The sequence below is a fragment of the Apaloderma vittatum genome, unplaced genomic scaffold (assembly GCF_000703405.1).
Source record: "Apaloderma vittatum isolate BGI_N311 unplaced genomic scaffold, ASM70340v1 scaffold10365, whole genome shotgun sequence".
In the NCBI taxonomy this organism is placed as follows: domain Eukaryota; kingdom Metazoa; phylum Chordata; class Aves; order Trogoniformes; family Trogonidae; genus Apaloderma; species Apaloderma vittatum.
Window position 1 is genome coordinate 1 of NW_009718766.1, and position 25,005 is coordinate 25,005.

The 25,005-nt window shown below is 39.9% G+C and overlaps 1 protein-coding gene across 1 annotated transcript in view; it reads left to right on the top strand.

Annotated features, from left to right (window-relative positions):
* Window positions 1-3: 3 nt before the first annotated feature.
* LOC104274672 (FRAS1-related extracellular matrix protein 2-like) overlaps window positions 4-25,005 on the top strand; it is a gene marked incomplete at its 5' end in the record, with an annotated part of 56,832 nt that continues 31,830 nt past the window's right edge. Inside the window, 5 exons of the mRNA XM_009870371.1 lie at window positions 4-4,057; window positions 5,588-5,677; window positions 21,043-21,189; window positions 23,670-23,900; window positions 24,153-24,278. Coding sequence (XP_009868673.1) covers window positions 4-4,057; window positions 5,588-5,677; window positions 21,043-21,189; window positions 23,670-23,900; window positions 24,153-24,278 — 4,648 coding nt within the window. The remainder of the gene's footprint in view (window positions 4,058-5,587; window positions 5,678-21,042; window positions 21,190-23,669; window positions 23,901-24,152; window positions 24,279-25,005) is intronic.

Below are 25,005 nucleotides of genomic sequence, written 5' to 3' on the forward strand. Positions count from 1 at the left end.
GTGAGGGAGCTGAAGATTGCCTACCAGCCCCCCACCCTGGACTCGGACCTGGAGCGGCTTTTCCAGGTGGAAATGGAAGTGCTGGACGCTGACGGCGCCTCCTCAGAGCCTTTTGCTTTCATGATCCTCGTAAAACCCATGAACACGTTGGCGCCTGTGGCCACTTTCAGCCGTGTTGCTGGCCCGCAGCTGATGCTCTTTGAGGGTCAGTCACGGCCCCTGTCTGGCAATTTGGAGATCAGCGATGAGGACAATCTGGAAGAGGTGAAGGTCTCGGTCACGCGGCGCCTGCGATACGGGAAGCTTAAGGTACTGGGTGTACCTCCCAGCCGCAAGTACTTCACTGCTGCAGAGCTAGCAGCAGGACAGGTGGTTTATCAGCACGACGGCAGTGAACACAGCTACAGCGACAACATTGTTTTCTGCATGGCAGACGGGCAGCACCAGGTCGAATTTCTGTATCCCATCACCATCGCTCCTGACGATGATCAGCCACCACTGCTAAATGCTAATACAGGACTGGTGCTGAGTGAGCACCAGACTGTCCAAATCTCACCTTTTATCCTCAGTGCCACAGACATAGATTCTGCTGACACCTCTATCCGATTTGTGCTGGTTGGGGTCTCTACGGTGTCCCTGCTGCACTCCCACCACTTTGGTGAGCTGCTGCTGCGGCAAGCAGAGCAACCAGTGTCTTATGAGAGCAAAGAAAGCAGAGCAGGGTTGGAGAACGACTCCTCTCCTTCCCCCTGGCTCTTTGTGGAGGATGAACACGTGTATGAGAGGGTGGTGAATGAGTGGCTGCAGCAGGACATCCTTGATGGGAGGCTGTTCTTCAGGCACACGGGAGCTCACAGCGCCCACCCAGTGATGGGCCGCATCGTGTTCCGGCTGCAGGATGACAATGACCCTCCTAATCAGTCAGAGGAGCACGTGCTTGCTGTCAAAGTGCAACCAGTAGACAACCTGCCACCTGCACTTTACCCAGGTACCAGCCTGCAGATGACAGTGCGTGAGTACCAGCTGACTGTCTTTAAGAAGCACTATTTACGGTACACTGACCTGGATACAGATGACAGGGAGCTGAAGTACACTCTACTGACACCTCCAACTGATACAGATGAGAATCACCCTGTGGTCACTGGAGAGATTGTGTTGGCTGACAGACCTGAGACATCCGTTACACATTTCACCCAAGCCCAGGTCAACCACCACAAGGTGGCATATCGACCCCCAGATCAGGAGCTGGGGATCACACCACGGGTGGTTCAGTTTGCATTCCTTGTAGAGGACTTGGCTGGCAATTCCCTGCAAGGTACCTTTACTCTCTTCTTGCAGCCAGTGGACAACCAGCCACCTCAGATCACCAATACAGGCTTCACTGTGCTTGAGGGAAACAGCTTCCTTCTCACTAGCAATCAACTTGATGCCACAGATGAGGACACATCTGCAGAGCAGATCGTCTTCACTGTAACTCAAGCTCCACAGCACGGCCATCTATGTTATCTGGAGGAGGGTTCGATGGCCCAAGGGGAATCTTTCCTGTTAGATGATATTGCTGGTGGGCGCATCTCCTACAAGCACAGTGGCGATGAGTTTGCCAGTGATTCTTATCAGTTGGAAGTGAGTGATGGAGTCCATCATGTGCCAATCACAGTCAAGATTGCTGTGCAGCCTGTGAACGATGAACACTCAAGTATTGATCTCCCTGGTGGACACAAGTGGGTGGGAGCAGCCATTGATGTCCTGGAAAATGGTGCTGCTGAAATTACCACGTCGCTTATCCAGGGTACAGACGAGGGTACAGGCGATTTGGCACCGACGTTCGTTGTGCAGGATCTACCTAAGCTGGGTGACATCCTTGTGGATGGAGTGCGATCAGAAAAGTTCACCCGGCATGACCTCGTCAGTGGAGCCGTAGCCTACATTCACACCAGTGGTGAGATTGGATTAAGGAAGAGGTATGATTCCTTCAATCTCACCATTTCTGACCCCTCCGGTGAGCAGATGTTGGGAGGCAGCACAGTACAACAGGTGCATGTGGCTGTAACTATATTACCTGTGGACAACATTGCACCTGAAGTGATGGTTGCGGCAGAGCCGCTCAGTGTTCTCGAGGGAGGGAAGAGTACTCTAACTCTGGATCAGCTGGATGTGGGGGACATAGATACTCCCAGAGATGACATCTTGTGCGTTATCACAGTTCAGTCCACTTCAGGATATTTGGAGAATATCTCTCCAGCCCCAGGGTCTGAGAAGTCTAGAGCTGGCACAGCCATTAGTGCTTTTTCCTTCAAAGACATTCGTCTGGGTCATATCAATTATGTGCAGAGCATTCACAAAGGGGTGGAGCCTGTGGAGGATAGATTTGCTTTTCAGTGCTCTGATGGTGTTAACTTCTCACCTCAGCAGTTCTTCCCCCTTGACATCACCTCCACCAATGATGAAAAGCCAGAGCTGTTTGTGCATGAATTTGTGGTGCTTGAGGGAATGAGCCTGGTGATTGACACCACTGTCCTCAATGGAGGTGATGCAGACATGCCTCCAGATGAACTGCATTTTGTTATTGCTGTCCCTCCTAAGCATGGGCAGATTGTGCAGCAGCTGTCCACAGGCCCTGTGCCTGTTCACAGCTTCACCCTGGAGGAGATCAAGGAGGCTTCCAGCATTGTGTATGAACATGATGGCTCAGAGACGCAAGAAGATAGCTTCCAAATTGAGCTGACTGATGGACACCACACCGTGGAGCAGAACGTGCCGATTGTGGTGATCCCAGTAGATGATGAGACGCCCAGGATGGCAATCAACAATGGTCTAGAAGTAGAGATCGGCAGGGCAAAGGTCATCTCTAGTCAAGACCTTAAAGCCACCGACATCGATTCAGAGGACAAAAGCCTTGTTTATGTCATCCGTTTGGCTCCTGTGCAGGGTTTCTTACAGCAGCTCAACAGGCAAGAGGAAGTGCTGTACAACATTACACAAGGCACAAACTTCACACAAGGTGATTTAGACCAGGATTTTATCCGCTACGTTCATACTGGCCTACACGGAGTGCGTGATCTGATTAAATTTGATGTTACTGATGGTATTAATACCTTGATAGACAGGTACTTCTATATTACCATTGGCAGTATTGATATGGTCTTCCCTGAGGTGATCAACAAGGGCGTAACTCTGACAGAAGGTGGCAAGGTGACCCTCACAACTGATCTGCTCAGCACAAGTGACGTGAACAGTCCTGATGAAAATTTGCATTTCAGCATCACCCGGTCCCCAAGCCGGGGCCATCTAGAGAATTCAGACAGTCCTGGAGTACCCGTTGTTTCCTTTACTCAACTGCAACTCGCAGGCAACAAGATTTACTACATTCACACTGCAGAGGATGAGGTGAAGATGGACAGTTTTGAGTTTGAAGTGACGGATGGGTATAACCCAGTCTTCCGTACCTTCAGGGTCTCTATCACAGATGTGGACAATAAAAAGCCAATTCTAACTATTGGTGACCTGGTTGTTGAGGAAGGGGAGAGCAGGCTGATCACCCCTTTTGAGCTGACTGTGGAGGATGGGGATACGCCTGACCATTTGCTCCTATTCACGGTCACTCAGGTTCCAGTGCATGGCCAGATTTTGTACAACTACAGCTACCCAGTCACCAGCTTCACCAAACAAGACCTGAATGAGAATCTAATCAGCTACAGGCATGATGGTACAGAAACCAGCCAGGACAGTTTCTCCTTCTCTGTGACAGATGGGACTCACACAGACTTCTATGTTTTCCCTGACACGAACAAGGAGATCCATCAACCGCAGGTGATGAGGATTCAGATCAGTTCGCTGGACAACAGAGTGCCACAGCTGGTGGTCAACAAGGGTGCCCCTACTCTGAGAAGGCTTCCAGCTGGACACCTGGGTTTCCTGATCACCAGTAAAGCACTAAAGGCAGAGGATCGAGACAGTCCACACAAGCTGTTGAAATACAAAATAACAGATGGGCCAGATCATGGCTTCATCATTAATACTGCCCTTGGAAACGAGAGCATTAGAACGTTTACGCAAGGTTGGTGCTGATGGTTGTATTTGCTTATAAACACTGGGCTCAATGAGCTGTTATTTTGTGTTGTATTGTTTGAATCCTTGTTTCAGGGAGTTTAGAAAGTAAAGTCTCTTAGACTACAGAGTATATGCCAATGACCAGAATTACAGTGCGTGCATTTTAGAAATGAAGCTTCGTCTTACCTGTGGTGACACAATAGAGAAGTTTTGTGTTGTCTGTGCACGTGTTAACGTGTTTCCTACTGTGTGTCAAACGTACACCTTACCATGTACCAGCTCCACCAAACCTGTGCGACGGGAAGAGCTTCAGAGGATAGGGGGGAACAATGACAGCAGCCAGACTCTCAGTTAGTGTCCCTGTGCTCCAGCTGGTTTTCAGGAGTTTGCTGGGCTTAGGACTATCCTTCACCTGCCTAGAACAGAGTGTTGAAAGCCTTCATAAAGAAACTCCCAGCCTAAATTTTGCTAGCTGTCAGTGTGCTTTCACTATCAGCAGGGGGAAAACTTTTACCAAAATTCTCATTAGATGCTGTAATGGGATTAGAGGTCTTAATTATTTTTATGTGCTCAGATATGTTATGTTTCTTTTGCAAGAGAAAACAATCTGCAGAGAAAAGAGTCTTTATCTCCATTTTATGTGTGTGTCTATAACTTCCAGACAGGTTGTTGCTTTAAGATTATGGTAACAATTTATTTTAAAAGTCAGCAGTCCATCTGCCAAGGTGCAGTATTGTGAAAACTAATTTGCCGTTCATTCAAGAATGTTTCACACATTTTCAGTTCATGGAAAGCACCCATGCTTTCTGCCATGCCAGAACAAAAGCAGCTGGAAACCCCAGGAGGGTAAGTAGTAGACCAGAATTAGGTCTAGAACATCTTAATACTGAATAGAGTATAAAGAACATTTGGGTAAATCCTAAATATTTTTATTTATATAAAAAGTTGTTGTTTATTTAACATGTTTATTTAACAACATTAAATGTGACACGGATTAATACATCTGCAGCTACAGGGTAATAGAAATATCCTGATGGTTTCCCTTATTCTGTGGGAATATCAAATCAAAATTTGATTGACTTTTAGAGCTATTTGAGATTAATTTAATACATTTTCATATTCACTCCCAATGCACCTGCCACAGTTTGTGTGTTACAGAAGAGCTTAAAAAACTGATTAAACTCATCTTAAAAATTGGGGAGATCTCTACTTAAAACATATTCAATTTAGTTATAGCAAAGAAATTCTTTCTAATGTGCTGAAGCAAGTATGTGTTTTACCATAAATATTTATGGTAAAAATATATCTCACTGTCTTTTTGCCACTGTTCTTTGAGCTAATAAATTAATTCATGTCATGTTGCTGAGTACAGAGCAGTGTAAGAAGCCACGCCACACTATACAAGTTTGGTTGCTAAAATGCTTTATCCACAAATTACTCAACTTATCAGTAATTGAATAGTAAAGGTAGAATGAACTGTGTCCTATATTCCGTACTAAAATTCTATGATGATACATTTAGCATATTCTTTTCTTAGCTGATATTGATGAAATGAAGATCAGCTACGTACTGAAGGAAGGTGATAATGCTACCAGTGACATCTTCTATTTCTCCATTGAAGACAGTGGTAAGATTAAGATGCTTTATTATACATGTTTTAGGATTACACTATGTGGAAGATTGTTCACATTAAATAAGCAAGTAATCTATTATTTCTTTATAAGTAATATGTGAAAATTCCATAAATGCATAGGAACACAGATCAGGCTATTTTATTCATTTTAGTGTATAACATCACAGTTAATGCAAACCACTGTGGCAAGCTACGAATTCTTAGTGCGATACACTGTTGTCACAACACTGTTTGCTCAGCAACCTGTGTAGAGGGCTGTTGGCAGTGGCAGTCAGTCCCTCGTGGTCAGCTGCGTGTGTTACAAAAAATCAACCGTGCAAGATGGAGCCTCGGTAGTTTTGGAATCATGGTAAACTACTGAATTCAAAGAGAAAATGAATGCTTATCTTTGTTAAATAAGGAGAGTTCAGTTGAGCTGGATCATGGCTGAGAGCCTGACGAAATGGTAGGACAGGCTGGTTAAGTCCATTTTTTTCCTTATTTATACAGAAGCATATCCTTTTTTTGCATAGATTGTTATTGTTTGAGTGCTTCAGTGGTTCGGTGATTCTTTTACATAAGTTCCTCTTAATTAAAGGCAGAGGGGAAGTTCCGTAAAATAAATGTACCATTCAGTTAAATAACTTCTGCGTAAGGTTCTGCCTTCGCAATAATCTGTATAAACTTCCTGACTAGTTTGATGTAATCCTGAGTGCGTAGAACATGTTAGAATAACATTCTAACAGAGCATTTGACAGACGGTTAAATATGTGAGTGTTTCCTAATAGGCCTCAAAACAAGCCTTTAAAACATTTTGTCAAAAATTTGAAGACTAATAAAAACAAATACACATTGATAGTTAAAAAGATGGTCACCAAAAAGCTATTGCTTTTGTCAACAGCTGAGTTTGACAGGGCTGCCTATTCTAATTATTGCAAAACAGAAAATATCCATCTTGATCTCTCAAAAAGCAGTTATTACATTCTACGTACAGTCTGTCTGTATTCTCATAGCAACATAAATTATTGTAGTTTTATGTCCACCATCTGCTATAAACCAATTCAGCCACAGAGAAGTGTGTGCCTGAGAAATAAGCATTCTATTACGGATTAAGAACCATCTATCCCTTTGGTTCATTTCAAGTAGCTGAGTCGAACCCGTTCATTTTCTGACTTGAAGATGAACACGAGTGCTTTGGATATGAATTCCAATGTTTGCTTTATCCCATCTGTAGGGCAACACTCACTGTTTTCGGGCAGTGCAGTGAAGGTATCAGCTACCAAAATGATGAATTGTGACTTGTTTGTTTTCAGTTGTCCAAGAAGTAATTGAATATTTGGAACCAGTTGTTTAGTATCTCCACTTTGCTCATACGTGAAAGATTATGTGGTTTAAGGGACATTAAAAACATTTTCAATATTAGATCAACCACACCTCTGGTTCATTGTGATCCTGTCAGGGACAAGTTTCTCATGTTTATAAATTAAGCTGGAATAGTAGGCAGCTGGGAATGTGCACAGTATTCATAGCTTGAAGGAATTTATTTCCTTTCTACTTCAGGTTTGGGTAAGCAAATAATTTCATTCATCTGTTGTTACACTGGGCTTCAGGAAACTAGAAGACCTGTTTCAAAAGGAAAGAATGCTTCAACCCAGTCCCTGTGTCTGGCACTTTCTATCCTTGGCAACTTTACAGCTGGAAAGGTCTTCTCTTTTAGGAGCCAGTAGAGTAATTGGGAGACAGAGCTATGACAGGCTGAAAATGGCTTTTGGTTTGTGCTTCCTCAGGTTGTGCTGAAAGAAATAGATTGAACATCAGCCAGCCGAGGGGATTGGAAAAAACGAGTTAAATTTCAAAAGCCAATTATTTTCTAGCTTTTTCTGAAGTAGAGTGCAACCGATGGAATTAAAATCAAATGAGACTATTAATTTAAGCAGGATCGGAGATGCATCCTTTCTCTGTTTCTGCTTACATTTCATTTAGCACACAGGAAAAGGTGCTGTGAGCTGCTCCCTGTGTTTCTTACAGACATCTTATTTTGCTCTCGCTTAATCAATACACAAGCCTTTGTGGCACGACTAAGTGGGGTAATATCATAACGATGAGAAACAATGGGGGGAAAAAATGTCATGACTGAAGAGATGGTAATTCTTATTTCTTATGCACCCAGAGATGCAAAGGGAGAGTCAGTTACTAGATGTTTTCGTTAACAGCACTTTCAGTCTCTGTTAAATGGAGTGATTCTTTCAGCTAGATTACTTCGTCATTGGTCGGTTACAGATATCAACAGAGTAAGAAAAGCTGTGGCAATGACCTTGTGCAGCTTTGCTTGGTATGAAAGTATGTCCTGACTGAAGGGTTGTTGTGTGTGTTGAACTGACGTGACTGGCACAACTATAGGAGGAGTGCATGGCCACAGGAAGGTGTGCCAAGCCAGTACCATCTGGAAATTCACTTAAAACTTGTTTGATGTGGGAAATGAGGTCAAAAAGTCGATGCTGTCATTACTTCTGTAGTGCAAGGAAATGCTCCTCAAAGAAATTCTGTCTGGATTAGTCTTTTGATGGCTTTGGTGCTTAGTAATATATTAAACGTATTCTCTCAGGGGTGTTTACCTCCCAAGGGAGTGCCTGAAACAAGACACAACTGTAATAGCTGTTGTACAGCTCAGGAAAAAATACCTCAAGGCCCTGCAGGAGGAGAGAACGTACATGGCTTTAGTAGTTTGCAAGTGCTTCAGCAACACTCAAGAGCCTGCTACTTTTTTATGGTTTTATGTTCTAACTTCTAAAGTACTCTCAAAAGCATTTAATTTTTGCATTGGTGCAAAGGAAACTGAGCAAGGAAACTTATGTGTGTGCGTGTATCGAATGCGAAGAGAAAATACATGCATTTTTTTCTGTCTTGGCACTTCCTTTGCGCAAACACAATCAAGTTTTTCCTGGTGGAAGTTTCACTCTTTAATGCAAGAGTATACTTTCTGAATAATAGCATTTTGTCTAACCAGAGGGTAGGAAAGGTTACTTTAGTTTTTTTATCTGGATAACTACTTGTTCAAGGTGCTGGGAAAACTTTACTGGTGACACATATGAGAAAGAATGGCTGGCAGCTTTCAGAGAAGTCCATCCCTGTAATTTGTGGAAACATTTCCCACTCCTGCCATTAAAATGAAGATTTGGGCAGAAGTACTGGAGTTTTAATCTGCTAATTATGGTGCATGCTGGCAGCTCCAATTTGTGAGTGTTCAGTGTTGGGCCTGCCGTTCAATTCACAGAACAAATGTTGGTACAAATCAAATAAACAAATCAAATAAAAGTAGGTAAGGTTTGGCTGGCTTTAATGATTTATTCCTGTGGTGAGTGCACAGATAGCATCATGTTCAGTTTGTTGAAAGATTTGTAACGGAGCAATGACATGCAGTAAACCTAAAGTGGTTGGTTTTACCTTTGCCATATTTGATTTCAGAAGCACATGTTATTTTTCGTTGGTGTTTTTTATGCAAAAATCATCTTAGTTAGACTTGGTTAGTCCAGTGCTTTTCCATCTGGTTTATGATCACTGATATTTTGTAGGAAGTAACTCTTTTATTTATCTACGGAGTTCAGCTTTTTTATTTTGTAGGTTTTTTGTACACTTAACCTTTTGACGCTTCTGTCCTTGCTGCCCTCTAGACCTTGTTTTTCGTCCCTGCTGCCAAGAGACTACTGAAAGCTTGCTGATACTGAAAGCTACAATGTTTTGTTGATGTGGGCTTTGTGGGTCTACTTCAGGCTTCTTTCAAACCTTGTATGGAACGCAATTTTAAAACTTAGAATTCCCTTTGGATAAAGAAATCATAACCAAAATGCAGCGAAGAGTATTTACAATTCATTAAATATTAGGGAAAATATTGCATTATGTACTTCTAGCTACTAAAAACTAGCTCTATAGGAAGAAAAACTTAGAATATGATCTGAAGTGTGAATTTGTTCTGTGCATTTTGCTCATTGTGGTCCGAGGTCTGCGGGATGAAGATCTGACCCCACTAAAGTTAGCAGGAACTTTACTATTGATTCTGATTGCCTTGGGATTTCACTCAGAGGCCTTCTCACCCGTATTTGATTGGTGCTACTGCAAATAAATTTCATGGGAGAGGCATAGTTGAGTGAAAACCCTAAGGAAAACCAAGCAGTTTCATGATAGTATGTAATTTTTCCACATTTTTTCTTAGCTTTTTCTTTGCAAAGACTTGGACTGTTCAGCCAGGGAGTTTATCTGGGGACTGATCCAGGCCTCTCTGAGGCTGTTGTAAGGAGCTTCAGCCTTTTGTCTTTGTGCTTGTTAATGTTTTTCTCAGCAATGAATATGGCCTCTTAGTTCTGAATAACCTCAGGGTTTTGGTTGAAGCTGGCACCTAAGACGGTACAAGAACAGAGGTTTTTTGTCATTCTGTGAGCTACCCAGATCTCGCAGATTCTAATACAGTATTACATTAAGTCACATGCTTGCGTAGAAAATCTAGAAACGTTGTGATATCTGGTCACTTAAGAATAGATACTCTTGTTAATGAATAATGTGCAAGTGAAAAATTAATCTCTTTGCAGAATTAAATGGAGTTTTGTTGTTCCCTTTGGTAACACAAGCTGAAATATGGAAATTCTGGCATCTTGTTAGCAATCCTTGGTTTGAATTTCAGCACCTAAATTGGCAGAACATAGTTACTGGTCGAGGAATATCTGATGAGGTTTGTGTGTGTTAGTGACTCTAGTTGTCTAACACAGTTGCCTACTCTTGCATGTAGTAACATTTCCTTTAATTTTACTAATGATTTTACAAATTAATTTTGTGTTATGATATATACAGGTCAGTGTACTGTCCCCTTGCTAAATAATTCTCCTTTTTAATAGGCAGGATTTGTGCATCTATCTCCTCACATCCACAAATCTGAAAATAGTTTGCAGACCTTAGAAACGATATTACGGTGGTATAATTTCAGCACTTTCAAACACAAAGGCATGTCATTTAAGAGGGAAAGAATTTCCAGCTGATGAGCCATTTTCAAGCAGCCTGAAAGCAGACCCAAAACTACACATCCCCCAAGTCAAAGAGGTTTTTAAAAGGGTTTACAAAACCCTTTGATTTTTAATAAAGTTTGAAAACATTAGTCAGCAAAGATGTGTGAATTCTTATGCAACAAAGCTTGTCAAATAACTTGCACTGCAGGAATCTTTTGAATTCAGTGGGAAAAATGCCTTCAATTTTTAATGTGGTTTTGGTGTGCTCTAATTTGTTGTCAGGCTTGACAGCACTGAGTGATGCATTTTACCTGTCTTGACCTCAAGAATGAAAAGCCATTAGGTGGGGAGGCTTTATTTTGATACAGTTGTTTGCAAAGGCATTATGTTTCTGCAGAAAGAAGGGAATCTGAGCAATTGTGGAATGAGAAGTGTTTCTGACATGGCCTCGATTCATCCCTTCAGCTACTGCTGTTCAAGATATGCCCCCTACAGTGTTTTCAATTCTAAAGCCAGATTTTCTGAATGAATAAAGTTACACATCTGAAGATAAGGCGTTATTGTTTTGTTTTGTTTTATTTTATTTTATTTTGTTTTATTTTATATTTGATATTAATCCTCCCCTCTGAGATGTTGGATACCAATTCTGCTGATACAAGATTTTTATTTTTTTAACTATGTGATAGAGGACAATCATACTAGAGTAAAGGAACTGGATGACAGTATTCTTTTTAAGATGCAAGAAATAATTGTTCCACTTGGTGCTGGCAAGTCCCATACTAGACTTCTTGTACAAAATTTGCCTGAATTTGTGAAGATGTATGAAAAATGTAGAAACTGTCTTGGGGGAAGAAATTATAATCACCAGAACTCTAGAAAACCTGTCCAGTAAGAAAAGATTAAAGGATTTGATACTGCTGAGTCTACAGTAGGGGAGTGAAGGAAAGGATATGGCATTTGTTAATACAGGTAAGAGGAAGAGAATGAAGTGTTCTTTACCACTGTGGTTAGCAAAGTTTACTATTAACACCCTGCACAATGTGAGATGCCTGGCCTGGACGAGAACATTTAAATTGCAGAGCACAAGAACATCTTAATTCACAAGTTTGTCTATTTTGCCTCCCCACTGCGTGTATGAATATTATTGACATCTCGAGGTGCTTGATGGAGCTGAGAGTCAAGAAGGCTAACGATCATTCCTGTTTGAACATTTTCAGTTTCATTTTCCTCTCTGTGCCCTGGCACCACTGGGTTCTATCATTAATCCTTACCACCATTGCCACAAGGGTTGATGTCCCCTCTTTCCCAAACCAGATTTCTTCCAGTCTCCTTTGCATTCTTTGCCTCCTAAAGCTGCTTGACTGCTCTCTTCTTCCATCACTTCGCAGCCTTCTGTTAGTTCCCTGCTCTGATGTCTTCTCTGATGTTTTTTTTTAAAAATAGTGTGTCAGAACCAGACATTCTCCTATAAATTCTTCCAGCCAGATGTTTTCAGCTGAGGGGGAGGGACCGCTAGATGTTTGCTGTCTTCTGCTGTGTATCCCCTGTAATTTCTTCCAGTTATTTTACCATGTCCAGAAGCCTCTTCATTGAACTAACACATTTCAGAGAATATCCAGGCTTGATTTTTAGATTAAAAGCATGGATAGGTAAAAGGAAAAGCCAGAATTTTCATTGCCAATATGTTCTAGTAATTAATCACGCTCACTGAAGTAAACGTGTGTAGTGTAGCTTCACCTTTGGGCTACACATTCTTCTCATGACAGCACTAGTTTGCAGAGTAGTTTGTCATTCTTGGGTTTCTCACAGAAATAATATTTCTACTCTGCAGTCACTGTACCTTTTGATTTTCTTTTGACTGGTCTTTTAGTCTCCATGGTCAGAATCTAAGCCTGTATCTCTGCATATGGTGTTACCTTGTTATCTCTTTGCCAGTTAGAGCTGTCAGGTTTCATGCCACAACCTTATTTTCACAATGTAGAAATCGATATGTACTTTATTCCTAATATGAAAGTCTTTTTCAATGAGGCACTAATTATTTTTGTGTCCCTTTTGTTTTTTGGAAAAATAGTTCTTGTATTGTGCCCTTGTGAATGGGATTATAACCAAGGCACTCTAAATCCTGAAAATTCTCTCCCACAAAACTTATTTCTTATCAATGTCACAACAAGACCTACTGTAGAAGATGTCAGCTGGGGTGGAGTTTTGGCCAATATTATGGCTTTTCAGCAGTCCTATAAGTCTGCTGGATTCAAACAATAATAGAGACTTCTAGGAAAAAATACTTGATTTTTGTTTCCTCACTTTTCTTGAAAGTCCTATGTGCTTTAGCTGGAGATCTGCACACGTGCAGTTATATCTGAGTTCAGATTACTTTTGTAGTGTGATCTTTGATATTCCAGTAAGAGCTCTTAAAACCTTAACGGTGAAAGCTAAACTGTGAAATATTATTATTAATTGTGTTCATCATTATTATTAATTGTGTTCATCATTATTTGAGTGTGTTGAAGCAATCTTAAAGGAAAGAGATTTTTGCAAGCGAGGGCACAAACTTTTTCGTACTGTTTTCTTGTCAGGGCCTTAAAATAAATAAAACTAAAATCCCCTCAGACTGCTTGCACTGAACATAGTGAGTAGTGTTAAATGTTGGATTTCTTAAGTAGCTGGGATCTGCTGCACAACTCCGTTCTCATAGTGCCCAAGATAATTTGTTGGGGCAAGCAGGGCAACTCTGTTTTTGCCTTCATTGGTCTTTAAGTGACCACGCTGTTATGCATGGTTAAAGGGACACACTGAGAACTGCTTCTGAATGCTACTGTTACAGTTGTCAAAAAAGTTTTCATGCTTTAAAATTAAATACCGTACTTAAGCATTAATGCCAGCATATGCACCTGCAAAGAGGCATGTTGACAGGAAAGGAAACTAAATTAATTTAAAGATGTCTTAAGAGAACAGTATAAAAAACCTGAACAAATGCACAGGAAATTGGCAAGGTTTAAGGCATATTTCTTTCTACACAGAGGATTTCATGGCTGAATACTTGGTTTGTAATCATGTAAAACAGAGTTCAGAGAATTCTGTGTTAACTTTACAAAATCATGTGTATTAAATAATTCCTTGCTGGTATCTTTTCACTGAACTTGCCTCTAGGGCCACAACCCCTTTATAACCTCTTTTGGAAGATACCACTTTGGAACAATGTCCGCTCTGCATATTCTGTCCATTAAAGTACCTTCACTTTTATCCCAAGCTTTGGTCCAGTATGTTGCAAAAAAGCATTGATTGAGAGGAAGAACTTGATTTATGTTTAGAGCTGCCATTTGCATTATGAATAGGTATCTTTATTGCACGTTAGCATATGCAGAGAGTTACCTTTTGGGAAATGTAGAGGCTTTCTGTTTATAGTGAGAGCTCAGCACTTCCAAGTTACGATTAGCATGAGATAATTGCATCCTTCATGTGTTGAACATGTGCGCGGTCAGTCAGCTTACTTCTGCACAGAGGATGATAAACTCATTAATATATCTTTCCTCTCTGCTTAATGTGAAATTTATGAAATGTGATGCATTTTGGCACTGACCATGTAACAGTATAGATGAAATTGTATTTTATTCAGGATGGAGTATCTGGGAGTCTTGGGCAGAATGAATGCATCCATTGATCTTTCCTCCTGCTTTCTCCTAAAGGAGCCAGAGAGATTCAAAGAATTGTTGTTCTCTGAGACGCATTTGTAGCTATGTGATGAGCACCCTTTGAAGAACAGACACGTGAACAGCCTTTTTTAAGATTGTCATGTATATCTGCTAAGCTCTATATATCTGTCTACCTCACTTTGATCTTGCCCCAGCACAGTGAACTAATTAGGCCTTTTCATGTAATCCGGCAGTTCAAACAATATCAGTCTACCTCAAAATCAGGCCTATGGTTCACTTGAAAGAATTCACTACCAATCTGGGTAGAATATAAAAATTCAAAGTTTAAAATGCATAATCAGTTCATCATAATTATCATTACTGGAACACATCACTTTTATTAAATTTGGTCAGTGTCAGGCATCAGATAAATTTCTTTATTGTTGTTATTGTTACACCCTAGCACAGTCGTAGGCAGTGACTGAGCTGTTGGGAAGTTTAGCTGACATCCTTTGCTCCAGCCTGTCACTGACATGTTAGAGATTCCTCTTGGATTCAGTTCATCCTAGCAAAAGGGCTGAGGGATGATTTAAGACCAGATCCAAAGATTTTCGCTGCCAAGTCATGTAAACAGAAGTTTAAATAGCAGTTTTGAAAAACAAATGTGAACCAGTTATTCTGATATAATTAATACAAAATCCGATAGGGATGGAAGAGCAGATTCCCGCAGTTGCTATGATTTCTTTCAGGCTGAATACAGTCCAGAAAAACAGACTTTAGTATTAGCTTTACCTACTAACATTTTTTCAAGGAACACTTACCACTTTCTGCAGCCAGTGTACTTCTTTAATAGTCTTCTGCATCATAAAAACCCAACAACCATTTAGAGCAAACAAGTTTTTCAGTTCCTTTTTTTGATGAAGATTTTTTTTCCTAGCACAGAACTGGTTAATCAAAAAAAATATCATTGTTCAAATTAATGTGAAAAATTATGGAAGAGATTTTAAGTTTTGTTGCTGTTGTTGTTAACTTCACTATGCTTATGCTCCTTTATCATGTCTTTTTTCCTCTCCCCTTTTTCTTTCTTCTCTGAGTCTTTCCAGATGAAGAAACTTTTGTGAAATAATAGATAGCAAACTCCAATCTCCCATCTGTCTTGTATGTATCTTTGCTGGACCATAGGCCTGATTTTAGGGTAATTTGTTGTTGTTTGAGCTGCCTCGTTACATGAAGAAGATTAATTTGCTCTTAAATTAAATGAGGAGTAGGAGTTAGACTTCACTCATAACCAGCGAAGTGTGTGAGACTATGTATGTGTGTGACCTCCAAAAAATTTCATTGTATCTCTGTAATGATATAAAGTTGCTCTCAAGAACAACTGGAAATTCCTTGGATGGTGGTAAGGAGTGTCTTTGTGCCTTTGTAGCACATGTTCTTCTACAGTAGCTCTGTCTGAGCCCCAGCTCCCCTTCTTGAACCCTCCACTTTTAAATTTTCGATTTCTTTCTAAAAAGAGCATTTCTAAATAGAAGATGCCATGGCTAGATTGCGGTTATCTATGACTGCATCTGTTTGAAAACCACAAAAAATAGACAAGCCCGTGGTACAAAACTTCTTTTCTCTGTATTTTTCCCCTAGTTGTACTATTAAATGCAGCTCTCCTCTATGAACAGAACTGGTTTATTCAGAAGCGCAATGACGACGGTTTCTTGCAAATACCAAGTCCCCTTTGCCAGAACAAACGTTCTTGGCTTCTCATGAATTCCTCCTATACTTGAAAACATTTACAATCTCTGGAGCAGCTCTTTGATTGAGAGCTGCTTTTGCCACCTGATCTCTTGCAGTGTGTTCACGTATTGGAAAAACTCGAGGAATTGGGAAGGTCTGGTAGATGGAAAACACCTTCCCAGCCACGGAGGCTAAATCATGTTCCTCTGTGCTACTGCTTAGAGTGAACTGGAGCGTGGCTTTTGTGTTCCAGGGAAATACACTGGCATGGATGAACAGCATTATGATGACTTCCACCAGACAGTTTTAGTATGGAATCACGTAGTGCAGCAAAGTAGGTTGTTCAGAGACTTTAAGGACACTTTTTCTGTTGAGTTTAATGGCTTCCAGAAAGAGAGAGGCTGTAAAGATCTAGTGTAAAAGGCAAATTTTAGCAAAAGGGTACAATACTTGATTTAGGTGAAGGATGACTGGGTAAAGATTACTAATCAAGAACATGGCAGCAGATCAGGTTTGTGGTTTGCTTTTTGTTGTGGGTTTGTTTTGTTTTTTAATAAAACGCATGCAGTTTTTGTTATACCGACAATACACTGCTACCTCCCAGTCCTGGAGCAGGAGCGGATAAGGGTAGGCAAGTGAAGGCAGAGATGGGGTGTGGCTTTTCGTCTCCTGCTGCACGGGCTTGCCTCATGTTTCACTGGCTCAGCATTCTCAAATTGCAAATCTTTTAGTCAACTTCCAAGTCTCCTGGAATTTAGGATGATGAAAAGATGAAATCCTCGTAATCGGATTAGACTTAAAAGCAGAAGACGAGGTAATCCAACCTGTGCATGCCCGCCCTCTGCCACAACCTGCCATAATGAATGGGGCTCCAGTGAAACTCGAACAGCAGTGTGGCTGTGCCCTTACCTCCTCTGTCCAAACACGTCAAATGGGAAAAATCCTGAGTATAAGCAGCTTTATGTAGATTCATTAAGGTCTCAAAATTTCTTGATGATAACTGAAATTAGGCATGAATTATAAAAGATCTATTAAATCCTGATTTAAAGTCCATTTAAAAGTCTTGACTATGGTGAGGTACCACTGTTTTAGATTTGTGAACTCAAAATGATCAGGTGCATTTCTTCATCAGCTAATTTTTGCTCTTTTGACACTTAGTGCTCTTTTCCAACATCTAGACATTTTTCCTAATTTTTGACTTGCATATGCTTAAAGAAAAAATGTGATACTCTACAATAGTCACTTCTGACATATATTCTGCACTATGCATTTAGATTTTTTTAAGTGATTTTGTAACCCGTTCTTTGGTTTTATTTGTTTGTTCTTCAACATTAGCTCTAACTTCTTTTGAAATCCTAGCATGTCCTTAAAATGGAGTTTATGTTATAATAAGAGTTAAGGTAGGAGACCAGTGTGTTGCATTTCTTTAGAAAGCTATTTTGCCAATAATTTGATGTTCCTTTAGGTTTTACTTTAGCTCAGATAAAAGTAGCTGCTTAGAATAGGCCAAGCAAAAGGACACTTTCCTGACAAAAGCTTTTTCTTCTAGGTTGATAGCCTATGCTATTACTTCAGCTCTTGAGACATTCAGGAGAGGAGAATCTACTCATTACATCAAAAGTAAAGACAAAGAACTAGTCCTTTTTTCACATCTTCTAATTTTGCAGTTTTGTGCTCACAGTATCAGCTTTATAGAAACGATTTGTAGAATTAAAAAATACATTAGGAACAGTAAGTCCATTTCTGAATATTCAATCTGAGGTCATTGCTGGCTTCCTTGGAAAATATTTTTGAGAGGACAAAGTTTTCTTGAGTCTAATAATGTGCCTGCCTGCTGCTTGACTTAGTAGCATGTTAGACCTTTTGTTTGTTCCAGCAAAGAGGAAGGATAAAAGAAGATTAGGGGTTAGTGGGCAGCTGATTTTAGCTGGTCAGCTCACGAGAGCCACTCATTCCTTCTGAGGCAGGATGTTTACTCCTTACAAGTACCAGACTGAGAATATTCACTCACTATAGCACAGACTGATATTTATGGTACACACAAACAAAAACCCCAACGAACAAACAAAAAAAATATCCAAACTCTTTCTAAGTGCATCCGTGTAAATGCATGGAAAAAATGAGATATGTCGGCCAGGGGAGGCATGGTTCTGCTTTGTTGTGGATTTTCTTTTTCTTGCCCTTTCTTGCCCTTTCTTGCCCTTTCTTGCCCTTTCTTTCCCTTTCTTGCCCTTTCTTTCCCTTTCTTGCCCTTTCTTGCCCTTTCTTTCCCTTTCTTTCCCTTTCTTTCCCTTTCTTTCCCTTTCTTTCCTTTTCCCTGTCTCTCTCTTTCTCTTTCTCTTTCTCTTTCTCTTTCTCTTTCTCTTTCTCTTTCTCTTTCTCTTTCTCTTTCTCTTTCTCTTTCTCTTTCTCTTTCTCTTTCTCTTTCTCTTTCTCTTTCTTTCTCTTTCTCTCTCTCTCTTTCTCTCTTTCTTTCTCTCTTTCTCTCTCTCTTTCTCTCTTTCTCTCTTTCTCTCTTTCTCTCTTTCTCTCTCTCTCTCTCTCTTTCTCTCTTTCTCTCTTTCTCTCTTTCTCTCTTTCTCTCTTTCTCTCTTTCTCTCTTCTCCTTCGTCTTCTTTTTTTTGTTTCTTGGAGTACAACTTCTCTGAAAAAATAACTCCTTGAGCGATAATATAAAATTAATTTTATTCAAAATCAAGACAAAAAGAAAAACTGACTAGTCCCAAATAAACTCTACATTTTCTGACCTGTTTTCTATCCTTTTCCCAAGAACTTTTGAAGATTTCTGGGTGATAGGGGGATGAGTGCCCATTTGTGACTCTGCCACCCCTTAATTTTTTAGTTAAGCTATAAATTAATTTAGATTTTCCCCTCAATCTCATCTACTTTTTTAAATTTTCCAACATTTAAAACTGTTTTCTTTTCATATGTACAGATATTTACTTTTTTTTTGCTGAGCTGGAGGCTTTTGTTCTTCCTTCCTTCTGTGCGTCTCCACCTTTTCATTCTTTTAATTTCCTTCACGATTTATTTCCCTGAACTGCTTTCTGTCTTTCTGATCCCCTTCAGTAAATTTTAGCTATCCAGCAAATCAAAGCCAACTGCAAATGTGCTTGCATCCACAGAGCAGCTGTTGTAAAGTCTCATAACTTCAACTTGAAGAGCAGCACTGCCAACCACCCAAGATAAAACTCTGAGATGGTGGTTGGCTGGACTTTTCATTTGAGTTATGGCATGTCCTGCCATTTGAGTTATTAATTTACTATTCCTTGCTAATTTAGGACTACTGAATATATATTTATATTGTCTGTGAGGGTTAATCTATGTTGGCCAAGCACACAGACAGCTTTTGGCTCCTTTGCATTAATCCAGTCTTTTTCCCTAAGATCTAGTAACACTTGGCGTGACATCAACCCTTGCTTAGGGCTAATAAAACCAAGAAAGCGGTAACTAGGATAGTGTTTTTAGGTAAACACTGAAAATTAAGGTCTCTCAAGAAAACTCAGGAGGTTTTTTTCACACAGCTGTAACCTCCCTAATTACTGGAATTACTCACAAGGTATAATCTAGAGTTGTTTCCAGTTAGCAAGAGAATCCTGTGCTGGACTTTGCCCTATGCTTTTTAAGAGCCTGGGGCAACTCTCACAGAGATAATGTCAGGATAAGAATTTGCAGTGTTAAAGCAAATGAGAATTATGTGGTGACTTTGATTAGATGTCAACCAGGTACTAGCAGAGAATTAGATGCCTTAATCCCCAAATTTCAGGGCTTAATTTATCCAGTGCTGAATTAATTTCATGTTGTCACCCTTCTGTAGCAGAAGTACATAATAATAGAGAAAATTATGATTTTTATTTTAGAAAAAAAATGTTAATCAACATAATTTTTAGAAAAAAATGCTACCAAGAAACACTTTTCTATTTTATTAAATGGTCTATTTCCATAAGTAGAGACTCCTTAAATATCTGAAGTATACTTTTTTGCAAATTTGTATTCATTATGTAGAAAATCATGAGACAAATGGAGGTCTTATTAGTCCTTAATGTGAGCAACTTTTTCCTTGCCTATTTTTTTCTTTTCTATACCTTATCTATAAGGAATGAAAACTTTCTGAAATTAGGTGCTATAATCTTGTATTCCAAAGCATACTGCATGCAGTGTAAGGCCTAATTTTGCTAGGAAAAATAACTAATGAGCTGGAAGCTTATGGAATCAGGACTAGTTGTTATTTGATTACATTCGTTGGGTGGACACAGTGGATTTGCCAGACAACATAAGAATGTTTCAGAATACTTCCAAAGAGTTAATTTTCCAGAACTGAATAAAATTGCAGGCTAAATTTTGTTGACTTTGTACATTTTAAATAGGATTACATTCATAATTTGATTTTTTTTTTTTCAGCTTTTCTTTGTGTGACGCCAAACAGCTACTTGTTTTGATAGATTATTTTCCTGGAAGCAAAGAATAGAAGCTTAGTCACAATTTCAAAATATTTTTGCACAATCAACCAATACACAAGTCGTCTTATTTACATGATACTACGTGTTGCCTGTGCTTACTAGGAGGTGTTGAGTTCAGCTTGTGCTCACATTTGATGTGGCCAGGCACACAGCAGCCTTGTTAAAAGGAGTCAGTAATGCAAGACGACTGTGTGACCCACCTAGTGCCTCCTGAAGAGTTATTTCCACAGCTTAATCCCATTCCTGACAAAAATAATCTTTGCGAAAGTAGTCTTTCAGGTTTAATAGGTAGCTTAATTAGGGAGCTGGTGTGCTAAGACACAGGCTGCGACCCCTGAACTAGTCTCCAGCCCCTTGGAAGACACTTGCTGGTCAACTCTGGAAGGTCTGGGAGGGTGGATCGTTGTGGCTCATGCGATGCACCTCTGACCCTCCAATCTGCAGGTGAAAAAGCAGGCTGGCTGTGTTCTGAAATGATATAAATATACTTAAGCAGTGACCTTAGGAATTCTAGTTGTGTTCTTCAAACCGTGTGTTGTGTTCAGGATGCTTTTTGTGTGACACAGGGGGCAACACGTTAAAGAGCCAGCTGTTTCGGCTGAACTGGGCTTGGATTTCACTGGAGAAGGAGAACTACATCGTAGATGAGAACTCCAGATTTCTTGAGGTGACCATCAGGCGCAGAGGATATCTGCGAGAAACCTCTTTTGTCAGTAAGTAAATATTTTATGTTTGAAGTTTCTTGCACCAGAAAAGGCAGCTGTTAAGGAGCTCTTCCACAGTTGCTCATTCCTGTTTACATAAGAAGGGCCAAATAATGAGAATAGCAGTGGGATAGCTTTTTATTGCTTGGGCATGACTACGTGATTCATTATGCACTGCTGCTACCCAGAAATCTAAGTGAATATGTATGTTAGCAGATATAAGAACAAATCAATAAAATGAACTTTTGCTGTTTGGCCAGTGTCTTTATCCTGAAATCATTTGCAAGGCAACAAAACAGAAATTGGGATGCTCTATTTTGTTTAACAGAAGGATACGTTTTATAATACATTAACTTTAGCTTTAAATAAACAAATAAGTTCTTGAAGTAGCTCGTCTCTACTTGCAGAACCAAGTTGTGGAGAAGCTAGTTACAACTCCTCACTTTACAAGGGCAGTGTTATTCTGGCCCTTCAACTACCAGAAAATCTGAAAGCCACTAGAAATTCTCAAAGGGTTGTGTGCTAGCAGAGGGGGCAAGTGTAGAGCATGCTGTCATGCGATAGCGAGTACGCAGTTGTGGCAGCTCTGCAAAGTAAATGGGAATCACAGAAATCTTTGCACCAATGGAGTGACTCAAGGAGCACTGAGCAGAAAGGTCTTTTTCTCCCTCATTTTTTAAAAAAAAAAAGTTTAAAGTTTTAGGGGTTTTATCATTTAAACCCATGTATGACAATATTCGCTTTGCGCAACACAAATATTTTAGGCTGTTATCCAAGTATTACTTAAATCAGGCATTTAAAACCTAAGCAGTGTGGCATAGAAAAACTGGAGATTTAGGAATTAAATCATTTAGGGATGATTTCATACACCACAGCGTGCAGAAGCTCTTCACTAGTCATCAGATTCTTCAACAAACACACAGGCCATTGACTTTAGAGGGATTAATCTTTGTCTACTGGGGAAGTAAAGTGACTCGTAATTGCTGGTGTTAAACTTTAATAAAAAGATGCTCATACATTTGAACTAATGATGGATTGAAACCCAAAGGCAGTAATGAATTTCAAACCCCATGCTGAGTTGCAGATGTTCGCTTCATTAAATCCACAGTTGGATTCTGCCAGTATGTGTGCACCTTTGATTAAAACAAACAAGAAACCTAGCTTTAAAAATATGCAGGCTTGAAAATGTATAACAGCTCTTTGTATCTATAAAATCTTTTCTTGAGTGCCTTCCTCTCATAATTTTAATGTATGATGCAGTCTCCCTTAAAAAATAAAAAAAGAAGTGCTTGTGCTGCATTAAGAAGTAAAAACTGAAGGAATCCTTAAGTCAGTTGTAGCACCCTGAATATGAGTTTCCAATAAAACACGTTCACATTGTGGGATACTGTTTTTGCTCTTTCAGAACATTTGTGATTTATTATCATTTTCTCATGCTGCAGCAAAAGCCATCTAACCCGAACAGCAAGCAAAACCTACTTTGAATTAAATCCTCACCTGCTGCTTTGAACTAAATGGATTCTTCTTCAGCCCTAAAATCTCTGTGCAACTACCCTCTGTGTGTTTTATTAAAATGAGGATGTGTAGTTTTTTAAACCTGTGCAGTGAAAAGATTCTGCTTGAATAATGCCCCAGCAGAGAGGAGGAGTATCTTGTCTAAGTATTGCCATTTAGGAGGAAAAAAATAGGGGTGGGAGAGAAGCAGCAAATTTGCACAGTGTGTGCTGGACCCCAAAAATCCTGAGAACGTTGTTCTGTCACACCAAGCTGCAATTCCATGTTGAGTGTCCGGTTATTTACTCACCTAGCTGGGAGAGCATCTGCAGAAGGAAGACTTGGATAGATGCAAAAGTCTTTAAGGGCTATCTAGTGTACAGGTGAAAGTGATAGAATTTCTTCACCAGTCTTTAATGTGTTTAAGTACAGCACAGAAAAAGAGCAGAAACAGAAACTCTAAGCACAAAGAGTTAATCGGCTAATGATTGGTTGCTGTTTGAAAGGTGCAAGCAATGGAGTTGTGGTTTGGTTTGGGTGGGGTTTTTTGTGAGTGATTATACCTTCAGTGAAGCCTTGAACACTTTAATTGACATAAATATATTTCTGAGCAGACTGATAAATCTTTTTTGAAGGCATAACCGGAAAACATGTTCCACAAATTTTTGTATAGATGGGAAAATTGTCCGAGTTGAACAGTTCTGTTCAGTCATGCCTAAGTAACTTTGTTGATAATTGTATAGGCTTTAAGTGCCCAGCAGGTGAAGTCAATGGAATTTTTCATGCAAATGCAATTCTTTCTGCACACAAATTTTGGTAAGACCCTACTCTACCTACCTTTTTTTGTGTGAGCTATGCAACAATAATAGAGAAAGCGTGATATAACTGTCCTCATTTTTTTCTGAAGGTCAGTAACTGCTAGAGTAGTATTTTAAAACTTTTTTTTTTTAAATATTAAAATGCGTAGAGAATAATTCCTCCAAATTTTTATGCAGGCATTGCAACCAAAGATGGTACGGCAGTGAAGGATAAAGACTTCAAGGGGAAGCCTCAGAAACAGGTCCAGTTCAACCCAGGACAGGCTTCAGCTACCTGGCGAGTGAGGGTATTTGCTGACAATGAATACGAGGCATCTGAAACATTCCAGATTGTCCTGTCTGATCCCATTATGGCTGCCCTTGAGATTCCAGCAACAGCAACGGTTGAAATCGTGGATCCTGGTGATGGTACGTATCACTTCTCGTTCCCTGAACTCTTTTGATTAGGTGCAGTATTGTTCACTTGCAGGTCCTGTGAGTACCTGTATACCTCATCTGTCTTTGCTCTGTTCTAATTCAGGCCTGTCTTAAAGCTTCACAAGGACAAGGAATTTGTATTTCTTACTAAATCTTTTCCCTGACTAAATTCATGCTCTGTAGGTAATGTCATACAGGTGTTCAACCTTGGCCCCTCCTTTCTCTCATCATGTTTTTCTTCAGTATCTACAGTGTATATTCCTCAGCTGGAATACAGAGTTGAGGAAGACATAGGTGAACTGCTGATTCCTGTTAGAAGATCTGGAGATGTCAGTCAAGAGCTGATGGTCATTTGTTCTACACACCAAGGTATGTTATCTAGCCAGGTAACAGGTTATTCAGTGTATTATTCACATGTTTAAGTAAGAGCAAGTGCAGTTGTTGTTAGTCAGCAAACACTGCCAGTAACTGCAGTAGCTGGAACGAGTGATTTTTGCAGGCAACTTATGTGTGTCTAATTCTCTAATTAAAGAGTATTTTGAAGCTCAAAACTTAAGAATATATGTGTACATGCATACACACAGATATGTATACGTGCATGTAGACATACATATATGTATGTGTATATATGTGTATGCCTTTTTTTGAAGAAGCACCATTTTTTCCTTGCAGCTTTTCTGCTGAAGAGGAAATGCCTGTCCCTGCACTGATTGTTTAGAGAGGAAAATAAAAAAAGGTTCTTCTAGTTCTTGGCCCAGTGCCTCCCCTGTTGTTGAGAATCTAACTGATCACTGCACCTTTGTCTATAGCCTGAAGGAGAATTGAGGTCCCCACTGTGGGGGCTTTTCCTGTTGTCAGTGTTCTGTGTTTGACTGTGTAGCTGGAAGAAGCCAAGTCAGGGCTTCAGTTGACTCAGCAAGAACTAGTATTTTAAAATTGACAGACTACATATGTTGATCTCACTTTTTGTTTAAAAATAACCAATGCAGAAGGCTACATGATTTTTCTTCATAATGCTTTTTGTCTCATTTGTGAATCTGTGTTATCAAAGAAGGCAATGTGTGGAGTTGGTCATGAAGCACAGAGAAGACACATA